A 16,829-nucleotide genomic window follows, 5' to 3' on the forward strand; every position below is an offset into this window, starting at 1 on the left:
CGGTTTTTAATTTTATAAAATTTCGTCATAATAGTTTAAGGTAAATCGCACTGGTTATAGGTGGAAAACATCACATGTAAAAGATCAAAAATGCTACACATTTTGAATACCAAATGGGATAAAGTAGCAAATACCAGATTAAGTTAAACCTCTCTGAAAGCTTCGATGATTAATTTTAAATTACTATTTAAGTAATTTTTAAATTAAAAGAATTTTAAAAATTATCATAGAAGTATTCGGACTTTCATTTGTCTAGTATTGACTACTTTTATACCATTTGGATTAAAATATGTGGCATTTAAGATCTATAACATGTAGTATTTTCCACCTATATCCCATGTAGGATTTACCACATAAAACCCATGTGGGATTTACCATATGAAACCCACATGGGACAAAATAATAATCCCCATATGGGTTACATATGGTAAAAACCCACGCGTATCCCATATGGGATTTACCATATGGAATCCATGTGGGATTTACCATATGAAACCCACATGGGACAAAATAGTAATCCCCACATGGGTTACATATGGAAAAAATCCACGCGTATCCCATGTGCACTTTTTCACTGGGTATTGTAGATTTGCATTTATTTTTTATAAAAGTTTTATAAATACTGGTGATGTAAAAGTATTCTGTAGTTTGTTTCCTTCAGGTTCTGTATTTTTCTTTAGGTATTTTAATATTTGAAAATATTTAAAATTTAGTAATCAGTATTAATATTTGCAGAAAAATTAAAAAACTTGAAAAACTAAACTTTATAAAAACTTAAATTAAAACTTAAAAATTTAATTGTTTCAATTAATCAAATCACTTAAATGAAAAAAGGCCAGCGTTTTTTGTGTCAAATAAGAATGCTTTGCAAAAAATTGCTATGATTGGAACTTGGAAACAAAAAAACCTCAAAATATAATCATCAAATTATTAATCAACAAAAAAATTTAAATTTCATAGAATAATCTTTTAGCCTTCAAAAATTATGAACATGTAAAGTTTGAACCCCCTCAGTTTGAGAGAGTTTCAAATTTTTTGGTTTTCTTAGTTTTTGAACGCTTAGAGTTTATTCCGTAAAGTTGTAAATTTTTAGAGCTTTTTTGTTATCAGGTTCAAATCATCGCAATATTTTGTAAAGCATCTTTATCAAACATAAGTATAAACACATAGATGTTTCGAGTTTGCTCCATGTCTGGAGGTTAGGTCATCTCAAACGCCAAAAAAATGCAGTTTAACATTTGTCATTATCATTTTTAGCTCACGCTAGAACGTTCACGCTTTTTATTAGTTTAAAATGACCGCATCAAAATACGAAATATACTCTAAAGTCTAAAGACAATTCAAATAGTATCGACAGTTATAAAAGTCTAATGACAGCTATTGGCAAGCAAATAATCAATACCGTTCTGGTTTTTAATGATATATTATTTAAAAGATGAAAGGATATAAAATACTCTATGATCTTTGTTTTAAACAACGTGTGTTAAAAATACTAATATTAAATGCAAGTAAATAAACATTTATTTCAAATATATATTACTTTTAACGTATAATCTACGTATTATAGCATTTTATTTTTAAAAATCGTTACAGTATACAAAATATTAAAAATAAATCATTATAGTGCATAATTTGTTTAAGAGGTAATAAACAAGTTTGAAATTCTTTAAAATAAGAAAATAAATTTTTTTAAAGTTTGTAAAAGTAGCAAATTATCGCTCTTTTTTTTTTACGATGAATATTACAAGATAATTAAATAAATATGATAATTTTAGATTATTTTAAAATAAAATACAATTCTAACTTTGAATCAATTAAGCAATGTTTGCTTATATCAAAATTTTTAAAAATCTATTGTTTTGTCACATATGATCAAACATTACAACGTGAAAACATTTTTAAAGAATTATGGTAAATCTTTTTTATACTTCAACATAAATTTTTTGTAAGTTTGTAGACACATATGACCAACTGTGCAAACATCACAACGTGAAAACTTTCTTTCCAAAATTTAGTAAATCTTTTTTATACTTCAGCATAAACTTTAATGAGCAATGTTATGAAGTAATTTAGCATTTTGTCATCAATCGTTTTTTAGAAAAAGAGTTTGTTAAAGTCTTTTTTTTTCAAATAGTGTTTCAAAACCCACTAAAATATTTTTTTACAATATATTTTTGTTTTTATTGTTTCTATTATCTTTAGTTGAGAAAAATTATTTAAAAAAAAATGGGTCGCTTCATTCTCACATTATGCTTTTTTTATTCTATTTTTGAGTTTTCAACAGCATTGACATGTGTTGGATGCGATAAGCGAGTATGCTTAGCACCGGTATGCAAAGGTAAAGTATATGTATATATACTTTGTTTATATTATTTTCTATGTATGTATATGATATATTACTCTTTAAACTTGAAGCATATTACTATCTACAAAGTATCTATACATAGTATATTACTCTTTATAATTTTTTTAATTTTAGTCAAATACAAATGTTAATTAACTATAAAGAAATTCTTTTATAAAAAACAGTTATGTAGATAGACAGTAAATAGATTGCTTATGAGCCGTTTTTTCTAAGAATCAGGCAAATTCCTGAAACTGTGGAAGTGACCTCCTCCAAATTGCTTGAATTTTTTATATATTGATCAGAATATAGAGAAAACCTGTTGGGGAAAAAAAAAATTTTCAAAAATGTTTCGTTCACTCGGAATCTGGGCTTAAATTTTTGAGATTTTTTTAAAAATTTTTAGAAATTTAGTTTTTGCCACCTTTGAACCCATTTTTTTGGCAAGGCAAAAAGTTGCACATAGCTTTTGTAGTTAATATCAGACGTAACCCAAAAGCTCTCTCCAAAAAACATAAAAAAGTTGCGTGACACTGTGCGGTTGGCTAACTATCATAGTTCAAAAGTACAAAATCAATCACTTTTGTCAATTTTTAATCGGAGTTAATTCTAGCGGCGAAGTGTTGCACACAATTTTTTTTTTAGGATTTGAAATTATCAAAGGTATTGAGTCTAAAAATGCAAAGAAAGTTATGTGATACCTAAGGCCTATTGAAATATTAAGTCTTGAAATTGGAAAAAAATGTTTTAGTATACTTACAAAATGAACCATTACGGCAGAGGCGCTTAGTTTTGTAAAAATGTAAACATATCCAACTGTCAATACAAAAAGGTCCTAACATAATAATAAAAAAAATTCGTGTGATTTTGTCACACGCATGATATAACATGAATTAAAAACTGAACAAAAATCTAACATCAAGATAACTATATTGCTAATTAAATAAAACATAAATCAAACATTTAAATGTTTTTCCATTTAAAAATTAGTTTTTCATTTATTAATAGAGTCATTTACACACATTATGCACCACATCACACATAATTTCTACTCTGCTGCAGTAAGTTTCTCTAAGAATAATGATATGACTGTATTATAGTCTTCTTCGGATAATGAATAATCGCCACAACCACTGATTAGAAAAGGAGCATTTACTAAACAGATAATTTTATCAGTTTGGTTATTTATCTCCTCGGTAGTAACTGGCCAGCGAAAAGTATTCTTCTCTTGCCCGTTAATCATACAATTAACTCTGATCCCAGTTATAGATACCTAAAAGTATTAGCGCAACATTTAAAATAATATAATAAAGAGTTTATGATTTGTTTAATTTTGCTTACATTCAATAAAACTTGTCAAGTCTTATATAATGTCATTCTGAAATTATTTTTACATTTTATTTATATTCCTTTTATTTTAGAGCACTGTTTTGTAAAACAAAATAAAAACTTGAAACTAATATATACTTTGAATAATATTACCTCCACAATATATCCAATATTCAATTGTTTTTCATATGCAACAGCAACCCAATCATTCACTTTCCATACAAGACAAATGTCTTTTGCAAGATTGGCGATGTCTTTCTCATATTTATTATCATCTTCATTGTCTCCTGCCAGATTAAAGTCATCATTTTCGCCATAAACTTCTTTGTTATCGTTAACCTGACTATTTTCATTATTTTCTGTTGTCGGTTCTACCAGCTTACCTTTTCTTTTCAGGTTACTAAATCTATAACAATATCAATTGTACATATTTTTAAACATATGTAAACAAACACACAAAATTATAACTTTAACCTAAATTTTAATTTCATATTTGTAAAAGAACTATTTAACAGTCAGAAACATAATCTAATTTGCAAAAGTTTTGATAGCAACAATGCCTACCTTGAAAATAAAGATCTTATCTGTTGGCTAGTTACATATTGATCAGGCGGAAGTTCTCTCCTCAGCTGCATGTGAACCTGCTCAGGGCTCATTTTTTTACCTGATTCTTCTCCACGAATAAAGTATTTATACAACAGTTCTTTCTGCTGATTTGAAAATCTAAAAGAACTTCGAACTGGTAATGCCCAACCTTGCAATAGAAAAATGTTCATGCAATGTGGTTTGTCTTTTACGGAAGCACTGTTAGAGGATGAAGAAATTGGCATATTTAGTTGTGAAGTAATTTTCATCTTATGAACAAACGAGTTGCGAACTTTATCCAAATATGTTAATGATTTCGGAACTGTATGAAGACCGGATAGCATGTGTTCTTCTAACTCAGCATCGCTTTCAAATGATAAAGTACAATTCATTTCAGTGCAAAATCTTAATGAATATAATTGCCTGTCACTTCTTTTCTGTTTTTCCTTAAGTGACTTGTTACGCTTAATTGAATTATCTGTTTTGCTATATGGCAACAACAACTTAATCGAGGGTTAAATTTTAAGATTTCCATACTCTTGTTCAATTCCCTCACCGATATTGAAATAACGCCACATCTTCATACTTTTCTCACCAAACTCAAATGAGTGATAGTTGCTAATGTTCTTAATCTTTGGTCCAGTAACTACAGTTTTATCATTGCTAATTTGAGCAACTGCTACTTTTGCATCTTTAGCGCCAAGACTATAATGCATAGCCTTGTGTATATCTTCAGCAGTCAAAAGATTATTACCAGAGTCAACGTAACTCCTTAAAATTGTCTTTACAACTGCACTCTCCCTGTCACATTGATCTTTTCCACAACAGGGTTCATTATAATCATATCTCAGCAACTTTATATCTCTCTCTTTGCATACATTGTAGATTGCTTCAGCTGAAAGATTTCCCTGAGAGCAGCCGGCATTATCAGATTTGGTAAACATTTTCTTGATATGCGGTTGATCAATTCTGAATTGGTCTAAAACTGCAGTGGCTAACGAAACAACATCACCTATTCCCTGATCACACCTATACATTGAAGTAAAGTAAACACGTTTGAATAACTTTCCTGCTATTTTTATGAAGAATATATCCACATGTAAACTCATTCCTTTCTTGCCAAAATACTCTCTTTGGCCCTCTCTGTATCGAACCGGAGGAATTTTTTGACAAAAATCTTTAAGCCAGAAAGCAGTTTCATCGTTTAATTGCTTAAAAGCTTCGATTTTTGCCTTTTTCTGTTGAATATCTCTCATCAGGTGTTTTGTGTATACATCCTTTACAGCAATTTCCAAATCATAAATAGAATCAGCATCGTCAGAATTTTGAACTGTTAGTTCTTTGATCATCTCGATAGCTTTGCACAAATCATAGCAATCGGCACATACCACTTCTGATATCTCTGTGTTGGATTGAAGATTTTTTTCAGATGGATCTGATAAGGCATGTTTTGAGCTATGAGAAGAAATGTTTGAGTCATTGACACTACAATTGGTTTGATAACTTGTTTTCAAATACCTTTTTCCTTTTTCAAGGGCAGCTTCGAGAGATTTAGAACTAAATCTTTGTGCCAATTTTTGTAATGTTTGAAAACCATTCATGCCTGAAGCAGTAACATCATCTAATCCAGCTAAGCTTTTTCGACTTGAAGGTTTTATTGCATGCAATACTTTCCACAAACTTGAATCAGATAATGGTATATAATTGTTTTCACTACAACTTTTTCGATAGAACATGATAGCGTGGCTATATTTTGTCGTCAGTATTGCATGCACTATCTTTTGTTCTTCACCGCTGTCGTATTTTAATTTGGTTATTCCATAAGCAACATCATGCAAAATACCGCTTGTAAATATAAAGTCTAAGAAATGTTCGCACTTTGTTTGATCAAGACTAGATCGGACGAATACTTTCTTCTCTGGAAATGCCAACCCTTTATGAGATGCATGCCATTTTCTTGCTGTTTCTATACGATGTTTGGTACACTCAAATATGTTCATTATAAACTTTTTGGTATACTTGGTATGGTCTAATAATGAGAGGATAACTAACTTTCCCATGGAATCACTTTGCTTATATACTTTCTGAGCACGAATAATTTCAATTGGGAGAGGGCTATTTATTTCATCAACATTTTTACTGTTAAGAAAATCTATAAGTATTTCCTCTTGTCCAGGAGCAACAGCTTCCGCAAATTTTTTCTTTAATAAGTTTTCTAGGCGAACATACTTGCGTTTTAACTTATCTTTAGTAGTATCTTCCAGATATTCGAACTTCCTTTTTAATCTAAATTTTATTGGACTTGCATTAAGAACCTCAGTTACACTCTCACGGCTTCTTAGAGATTCGTCCAAAATCTCCTGTGAAACATTAATTTCACCGGGATTAAATTCTTCATCTGGAGTAGCAGGTGTCATATATGTTTGTTCATAAATTGGTGTTTTCGTTGACTCTAGATAAAGCAGTTTCTTGCTTTAAATGGGTAAAACACAGCATTGCACCAACTGAAAATACTTCATTGTATCGCTTTGACATTGATATGACGACATGTATTGGTGTCGCCCTTAAAGCGGGAGATTTTTTTCCTTTTATATTTAGATGGTGAGGATGAAAGCATGTTTTTGGAGGACTCCATGCAATACCAAACGTGTACCGGTGAAAAGCACATATTTGTTCATCCTTTTCAAGATTTCTTTTAAGTCTATTTGCAATAAGTCCATTTTCTTCCCAAATATTATTATCGTTTAATCGCATGACCTAAAAACAATTTTTTAAACAATTATTAAGTGTGTCATTTAAAGCATTGTTTATAATCTGACTCTTCACGAAAAATGTTTACAAGTTTGAAATACATTGTTGTTATTATTAAAATACAATATTGCAAGAGTATGATTAATTTAGTGATTATTTATTAAAAGAGTGAGGAATTAATTAAAAGAGCTATTTTTTTTTGTTTAAAGAACTTTGTCTCAAAATCTTATTGCAGAGAAGTTATAAAGTATGTAATTATAAAAATTATATTACAGTCTGCGTAAATTTAAAATACATAATTACCTTTAAGTTGATGAGGTGTTTCTTAACATCAACATCTCCCAGCTGATGAATGTAGAACATTTTGTTTATAATTTTATGTTTTTTCAATGATCCACAATTTCCTTTTGAAAAGCAACAACAGTTTTCATAAAAATATTTGTTTTGTTTCATACTCAACTAAAAACAAGTTCTATTTATGCAGTACCTATTTCTCAATAGCAATGATAAAATATCTACTCTATTTATGCAAATTTTAAGGATCGTTAAAATAAAGTTAAGACATTTTTATGGTAAAGTAAACAACCGCCCACTAACTTGTTTCTCCACAATCGTGATATCAGCGATTCTTCTTCCATTCGATCACCACAAGTTATTTAGTTATGACGTAAATTTAAATAATTCACTTCTGATCATGTATTGTTTTTTATTATTATTTATTTCAATTGTTATGATTTCTATATCATAGTCAGAAACGCTTAAATTTTTTCTTAACATTACGTGCAATGTTTTGTGTAATGCTAAATGCTAATTTTGGATGATAGAAATTTTATTGTGAGCGAAAACCTCATCTGTGTGTCCAAAAAAATATCTCTTCGTACTTAATCATTTTTAACAATTTGTACCTTTATTTTTAACTTAATATCTAAAGATCACACGAATTTTTTTTATTATTATGTTAGGACCCTTTTGTATTGACAGTTGGATATGTTTACATTTTTACAAAACTAAGCGCCTCTGCCGTAATGGTTCATTTTGTAAGTATACTAAAACATTTTTTTCCAATTTCAAGCCTATATATATTAATAGGCCTTGCAACACTTCGCCGCTAGAATTAACTCCGATTAAAAATTGACAAAAGTGATTGATTTTGTACTTTTGAACTATGATAATTAGCCAACCGCACAGTGTCACGCAACTTTTTTATGTTTTTTGGAGAGAGCTTTTGGGTTACGTCTGATATTAACTACAAAAGCTATGTGCAACTTTTTGCCTTGCCAAAAAAATGGGTTCAAAGGTGGCAAAAACTAAATTTCTAAAAATTTTTAAAAAAATCTCAAAAATTTAAGCCCAGATTCCGAGTGAACGAAACATTTTTGAAAATTTTTTTTTTCCCCAACAGGTTTTCTCTATATTCTGATCAATATATAAAAAATTCAAGCAATTTGGAGGAGGTCACTTCCATTGACTGCCTGATTCTTACAAAAAATGACTCTTATGCCATATAAAAAAGATGTACGGTATACGCTAGAAGTGTCTCGATAGGGTAGACAGGGTAGACAAAGTATATAGGACCCTGAGTTTATAATAGGTTTGAGGGCTACCAAGTTTAATATAGAACTGCATAATATGCTGAAAAGTGTTATTTTTAAAGATGAGTTTTGTCTACGGGCCATCGAGTGTGTTGCAACGTCACTAATCTGGGCATATTGGCTCACATTTTATATAAAAAAATGCATTGATAATAATAATAACAATACTTATTTGCTTAAATACTTATTATCATTTATACGCAGTGGGCAGGGCCGCCCATAAGAGATTTTAATAGGGAAAAGGGGTGACATATTTGTTTTTTACCGAATAAAGCCCAAAAAATATTTTGCCGACTAACTTATCTAAATTTAAAAAAAGTAAAAAATAAAAATAAGGGTTCTCGTTGGCCAAAATTTGCCCACTGTTAACTACCAATTTTTTGACAGTATTCTTTAAGCAAAAATATAAAGTAATAAAGACCCACAAGCGAAAAATACACATCTTTTACTCGGATTTTCATAATCCATATTATGTTACTGTTGTTTCTCATATTTAATTAACTAGCCCTTTTTTTAAAAAAAAACGTTGTTACATGTGCCTTTTGAGTATATTATTTTTGTGAAACAACGAAAAGTCGATGTTATGCCTGTGTGCTTTTTTTTTGAGTTTGTGTATAAAATATTTCTAGCTTTTACTTCTCTCAACTACGATGTAAAATATTCGCAAAATACAAAGAATGAAATCTTTTTTAGATTAATAAGTTTTATTGTGTATTATTTTTGTGGAGTGTTTCAAAAAACAAAGATTTTTATGTATAAAGATTGCATTTAAAACATCTTTATAAAAAGTACATGTTATAAATGCACTATCTGTGTGAAACTTTTACATTTCTAATGACATTATAAAAATAATAATGAATTAATTTGCTTGGTATGATACTTATAAAACACAGACACACACACACATAAATCGCCCACTTGGCAGTATTGGTTGAAAATTACGCTATACATTCAAGCCATTTTAAAATATAGCATAATTTGTTAACTTATTGATTTATAAAGTCAAAAGTGCCCTAGCTAGGTTGTGGTGAGTGAGACTCAAATCTTTAAAGCACTTATTTAAACATAGCGACAGAATTTATGACCTCGAAATCATTGGTTCTTTATTTTTATTGCTGACTATATTTTGAAAAAGTTTAAATTTAGCAAAAAAATTTTCTTTACTTTTTGCCTTTCATTAATCAATAACGTCTTTAAATCAACAAAGCATTGTAAAATACTGTAAATATTTAATCAAGTTTTTTTATATATATTTTTACGTTTTTCAGTAACTTGTAGACAAATTCAATAAATATTGAAAAATATCTTTTCCCCTTTAGGGATGGGGTGCAAATTATGTTTAGTCTTAAACAAGGCTCGCAACGTCAATGAACATCAATATGCTTAGCAAAATTTTGCGAAATTATTATAGTTGCTACCTATAGTTATAATAAAAAAAACTTGAGAAAAAAAAAAGAGTTTTTCAACAGGACTTTCTAAAATTTTTATTATCTGCTTTGCGATATTTTAACATATAACTATTTTTATTTATCTTAATAAAACATCCATTAACCTTAATAAAACTTCCATTAATCTCAATTAACCCACCATTATTCTTAAAAAAACTTCTATTAATCTAAATAAAGTTAGTCCACAACAACTGCTCAAATAAGACAATATTTTTACCAATTATATATAAAATAACTTTCTTTTTTTGAAAGTTTCCGAAATTTCCGTAAAATTTCCCGATTTAAAAATTTCCGGGAAATTTTAATTCCTATGTAAAAACCACAATGTTATATATATATATATATATATATATATATATATATATATATATATATATATATATATATATATATATATATATATATATATATATATATATATATATATGTACATAATAATGTACAATAAATTGTACATCAACGAATACGAGTTTTCTCAATACTAGTTTTTATTAAGTTAAGAAATTTCTGAAAGATTATTAAAAGTAGAATCTTCAACTTTAATTGCAAATTTTTATTTATATTTAATTACAAACAAACGGTAACTTTATTTTTAATGGTTTTTTTAAAGTACTTTTTAAATGGGTTTATAAAATTCTTTAAAATTGTTGAGCCATCTCAGTGGGCATTGAAAGTAAAAAAAGACATCTTCTTAACGTCTTTTAAACGTTTTGGAAGTACTTTGAACTAGTGATCGACCGAAACCAAAATTTGAGCCAAAACTGAAAGTACCCAAATTTCAATTCAGTGAAGCCGCAGCCGAAATTTCGCCCGTAATTTGAAAAAGAATGTTAAAAATCCCTGAACCTTTTATGATCACCAAGTTAAAGCAAAAAAAACTATTTTACATATATCTAAGCAATCACCATGTTACATAATTTGATAAAAACTATAATATGTCAAGACATTTCAATAAATAAAGTTAATAATTGAAATATTTTCTCTGCAGAATAAAATTTTGTCCATGTTTTCTGGCAAAAGTCTGTTTCTTTCATTTGAAAGAATGTCTCCAGCAGTTTAAAACAACCTTTCAACTTCGGTAGATGTTGGTGGAGGTGTAAGGAATCTCTTTGCTACTTTTGCCAAACCAACCTTTGCTTTTAATGCTGTTTTCTAATATAGATCCATGAAACTTCAGACCTTCTTCGGAGTTTCAATCAATTTTTGAGATATTGTCAAACCAGTCAGGCATTGTAAATTATAACATTTCAGTCCTCTGCCGTTTTGATCTGAGGTCAAAGAAAGGTATTTTTCTTTTTTTAATTGTAATAGGTTCAAGTTGATCTGAAGTTGGTATATTTTCAGGACTGCCGGTAGTTGTGAGTATTGCTTTTACAGTTAGGAGATTTTTTAGAGTAAACTGTGGGTGTCGACTTCTTAAATGTGATGAAAGTCCGCTAAGTGATTGATATTTTGGGTTGTGCAATCCACGAGATATTTTCAAATTGCAGATATTGCAAGTTGCGTATTTGGAATCACTGACTGTTACCGAAAATGATTCCAAAAGCTTTTGTTTCGATTATTTTCCATTGTAAAATTTAGGACTAAGAAACTTTTGATGGAATTATTGGTTTTGGTTGCTTCACTTAAATGTTAATTCATTTAAAGAATGATTTGAGAATAGTAACTTGAAACTATTGTGCAACGTGGTTTCAATTAAAATTTCTACAATTGTTACAATTAAAAACTAATTTACTAACATACGATTGCAATTAGGAAATCGTCATGATCCAACTCTAAATTTAAAAAAAGTTATCTAAACTTAAAAATAAGAAATTTCGGTTTCGGCCGAAAGTTTCTGTTCACTGCTTTGAACGTCTTTTTAACTTTTCTAAGGTGTTTTGAACGTTCGAATTCGTCTTTTTTAGATTCTTTTTTGAAACTTATAAACTAAATTGCGCGGTATCTGATAAAACTGTAAGTACTTATAAGAGCAACCTAATGGTTATAAAAACAAAAAAGTTTATTTAACTTGCGATTGATAAATTTAGATCTATCAAACTTGTTTGCAAAGTTAAACAAAACTCATTTGTAGTTTGTTGCATGCTCAAATGAGTTTAACGTTGTTAAATTAGTTACATTTAGTAGCTGGATTATATGAGTACAACAAAGAAAGAACATAAGATGCTCTTTATTAAAGTGTTGCCACGATTATAGGCACATTTGTACCGAAACAAAGCTTAAATATTTTTTTAACAAATTTCAAACAAAGCTTAAACAAAAACTTCTCACTGTTGACAACGGATTAAGTTATCAATAGTGTATAAGATTATTTCAGATGTTAATCTGAAAATTTATAGTATATTTATAGTATATAGTAAATTTTCAGATTAACATCTGAAATAATCTTATTCACTTTTAATTTATTTACTTACTTATTTTTTTTTTGTTTTTTTAATGATATATATATATATATATATATATATATATATATATATATATATATATATATATATATATATATATATATATATATATATATATATATAGTGAAAACTAAATAATTATTAACATATGTTTTAATTACATAACTAAAAGTTTCACGCAATAGCGATCATCAGATGTAACAACAACAAAAAAGTAATGACAAAAATTATATATAAAAAATTATATACAAAAAATGCTATGGAATGTCCACCTTGATGACATTAGAGTTCTTTATTAGAAATTTATTGTGGTTCTAATCTAATATAAAAATCCTCTTTTAACCTTATAGAAAACCAGGAGATAATCCTTTAAATATATTAACATTAATTCCAATCATCCACCAAGCATTATTAAATTGATACTAAAAAGGATCTCTAATGGCATCAGTAATATATCTACAAGCAAAGAAGCTTTGATAGAGCCGCACCATTTTATAATAACGCTCTCAATACTTGTGGATTCAAAGATAAGATCGATTTCATTCCAAATATCTAGAAATATAATACAAAATCTTGAAAAAGAAACATTATTTAGTTTAACCCACCATATTTGCTCAACGTCAGAACAAATGAAACCAAAACATTTTTGAGTACAATTGATAAATGTTTCCCTAAAGACCACAAATTTCACAAACTTTTTAATCGAAACAACTTAAAGGTTAGTTATAGCTGCCTTCCAAACATCAAGAGTATTATTACTTCTCATAATAAAAATATACTATTTAGTTCTCATGAAAATGCCAATCAATTATGCAATTGACGACAAACCACCTTATACTCAGCGGAAAATGCCTAACAAAAAATCTTATTTATATTTGCAACGTAAAAACTCACCAAGAAGAAGAAGGATATTATTAGATTGGGCTTACTGAGAGAACCTTCAAAAACAGGTGGTATAAACATGAAAACTCTTTTGTTTATGAAAGAAAGGCCAACTCCACTGAACTTTCAAAATTTGTGTGGGAATGCAAAAGGAAATTATTATTACGTCACCATTAAATTTGCTTAACAAACAAACCGAGCTTAGGTCAAAATGCCGCCATGAAAATAAATTTCTAACAAAAAACTTTAATGTCATCAAGGTGGGCACTCCATAGTATTTCTTGTATATAATTTTTGGCATTACTTTTTTGTTGTTGTCACATCTGATGATCGCTATTGCGTGAAACTTTTAGCTATTTAATTGAAATAAATATTAATATATATATATATATATATATATATATATATATATATATATATATATATATATATATATATATATATATATATATGTATGTATATATTATAAGTATATTATAATGATTAAATTTTTTATATCTTTCTCAATAACTTCACGCTATATAATATCATATACGGTATCATATCATACTATTTATTTCTTTTTGTAAGTAATATTTTGAGCCATTATCAAACTAATAAAACCGTTAAAAAAACCAAATGATGTCATTGCAACGTCATATATTCAACATTTTTTAATTTTACAAAAAGCGGTTTCCAATGGTGAGTCATCACCAAAATGCCATTTTCTCGATTTAAAACGTTTTCTATAGATATTGAATATTGTATACATTGTATTTCAATGGCCTCACGAATTTTTCTTGTAAAGTTGTTTGAAATAACAGAAAGCGTTTTAGGGTTCTCCCAGTATATTTTACCATTACAATGTTGCGATTGAAAATGAGAATGCTATATTCTGAACAACTTTGTTCAGAGCATAACATTCAAAATTTTTTAATTAAGATTTTTACCGGATTTTATTTTCAGTATATTGTATTATCTTATTCTAATATTGTAAGAATAATCAATAATAACACTTTTGCATAAATCAAAAATATCTAGGAAGTACGATATAATGAAATAAAAAAAATATTACAACTAACACATTCTTAACTTTAAATAAATCAATAACTCTTTTTACAAAAGTAGTGGTGCTTTGATGATCAAGCTTCTATTGAGTGCATTTACATTTGAATCCTGATTAAATTTTTTATATCTTTCTCAATAACTTCACGCTAGATTTTTGTGAAAGAAATCTAGGTGTAAATGCAACATATGGACTTTTTTAAATAAACAATAACTTAGTTTCTTGAATTTTTTTATCAAGCTAACTAGTTGTTTTTAATTTGAATTCTTGCAATTTCCAAGGAATCTACAAACTAAATCATAAAATGCACATCAAGCCTTTTTTTTCAAATTTTGTATAAGCTCTGTTGTGTTTCTCTGAATTCAACGTTGCTCTCCAACATATATTCCACCTATAATCTTTGCCTAAAATAGTTTTAAGATGATTTCTATTGTCAAGCAACACTTGATTAAGACTTTGCAACTTCAACATTGACATAAAAAATAGTAGCACAATGAAGCACAACTTAAGAGTACGATGAGGAGTATGCTTGCATATACGAAATGTTGTGGTTGCGGTCAGAGGTGATTCTACAAATAAAATGATGGGGATGAGAAGGGTGAATCCCTTAAAATTACCGACTGGTTTCTAAAAAAAAAAAGTCCACAAAACTTAAATTCACCCGACTGAAATGTTTCCAATACCCGACTAGCCGATTAAATTCGTCAAAAAACCGACTATAACTTAAAAGTCACGTAATTTGGGAGTGAGTGGGGAAAAGGGAGGTGGGGTGGGGTGGTTGAACATCCCTCCACACCTCTCCCCCTCCTAGAACCGCCTATGGTTGTAGTACTGGTAGGCTGTTGTCATGTTGGAGGGGTGATAAAGATGATGGCATGTCTGCATATTGAAGAACTTGTCTTCTTTTTTCGGTTCTGTAGTTTGTTATATCAATCATGCAAAAGTAATAGTCATCTTGATAATACTTCGGCTCTTCCCATTCTCTAGGGTTAAAGGCATAGTCACCTTGTAACCATCCTGCTAGAGTAATTTGGTAGGTTCCACATATCATATGAGAGGTTATGGTTTGTTCTGATCATATGGCCATTTGAAAATGCCTTTTGTGGGCTATCCAGGAGATAAATCTTTCAAGATCTTATGTTTTACCTTTTTTTTTTTTCAATATATCATCCTTATACATAGCAAAACATATCTGGAAAATTTCAACAACTTTTGGTAACTATTTCTAGAACAACATAACTTACCGAATAAGAAAAAATACATTTCTATAACAAATTAAGTCTCTAGTTTGAGCAAGGTATCAGCACTCGGTTGCTGGTCACTAAAGGTATCAGAACTCGGTTGCTGGCCGCTAAAGACTTGATAACTTTGAAACAATCGATGATAAAAAAAACTATTTTATATATTTGGAAATTATTTAATCGGCAAAGGTAGGCAAAAATTTTGTAAAAATTTGCAACATGGTGTAATTATCTTTGAAAAACAATTTTTGAAAACTTTAAAAAATTTTATTTTCAAATTTTTAAAACTTTTGAAGGTTACTTTGAAAGATATTTAGAGTTAAAGAGTTTTTTCCAATCTTTTGGAGATATTATTATGAAACATGGTAATATTTTGTTGTCTTAAGAATCAGGTTTGTTTAAGTAAACTTAATGAATTAAGTTTACTTAAACAAATCTGAATTAAAGGAATTATTTTATATTAAAATCATATTATTTTTGAAATTGAAAAATTGATAATTATTTCTATTTTATTATTTAATTTAAATTTTTTATTACATACTAATTTAAGTTTGTAATAAAAAATCGAATGTTATTGGAATACTGTTTATTAAATAATAAATTCTTTTTATAATGCAGGTGGAATTGTAAAAGATCCTTGCAATTGTTGTGACGTCTGTGCTAAAACTTTGGATGAAGAATGCGGTGGACCATTTGGAATTTTTGGAAAATGTGATAGTCATCTTGAATGCGTTAAACAACCGATAGAAATTGATATACGTAATGCACGAGGAAAATGTAGGTAAAATTTAGGTTATAACAGGTGCAAATTAAAGGTACCTTCTGTGCGTGTATGTGAGGAATATAGATGTTTTCTTTTCTAGGTCGTCCAATATGTACACAAGTATGCCTGAGTTATTGTGAAAACGGAAATATTGTTGACAGAAACGGATGTCCAACTTGTCAATGTAAAACTAAATAAAAGATATTAAAACCAATATAAAGTTTTATAATTCATTTTTTATGAAAGTTTATTAATTATTGAATTATAAGTAAATATTGTACGAAGAGCAAATATTTTAAAATTTATACTTTATAGTGAATAAAATTAAAAATACTTTGCTCACAGCAACTCTTTTTAATTCGCGTAATAGTTTTTTAATTAAAAATCAAACAGTTTAATATATATGGTAGAGCAAAAAAACATATCTAGATATATAATACATAG

The 16,829-nt window shown here is 28.5% G+C and overlaps 1 protein-coding gene across 1 annotated transcript; it reads left to right on the plus strand.

Annotated features, from left to right (window-relative positions):
* Positions 1–2,177: 2,177 nt before the first annotated feature.
* On the plus strand, positions 2,178–16,608 carry LOC101234389 (venom protein 302). The gene is made up of 3 exons (XM_065788887.1): positions 2,178–2,338; positions 16,241–16,399; positions 16,486–16,608. Exons 1-3 carry the CDS (start codon positions 2,227–2,229, stop codon positions 16,581–16,583), a joined length of 369 nt encoding a protein of 122 aa, XP_065644959.1. The 5' UTR covers positions 2,178–2,226; the 3' UTR covers positions 16,584–16,608.
* The last annotated feature ends 221 nt before the right edge of the window (positions 16,609–16,829 follow it).

The sequence above is a fragment of the Hydra vulgaris genome, chromosome 01 (genome assembly GCF_038396675.1).
Source record: "Hydra vulgaris chromosome 01, alternate assembly HydraT2T_AEP".
NCBI classification, from domain to species: Eukaryota; Metazoa; Cnidaria; class Hydrozoa; order Anthoathecata; family Hydridae; genus Hydra; species Hydra vulgaris.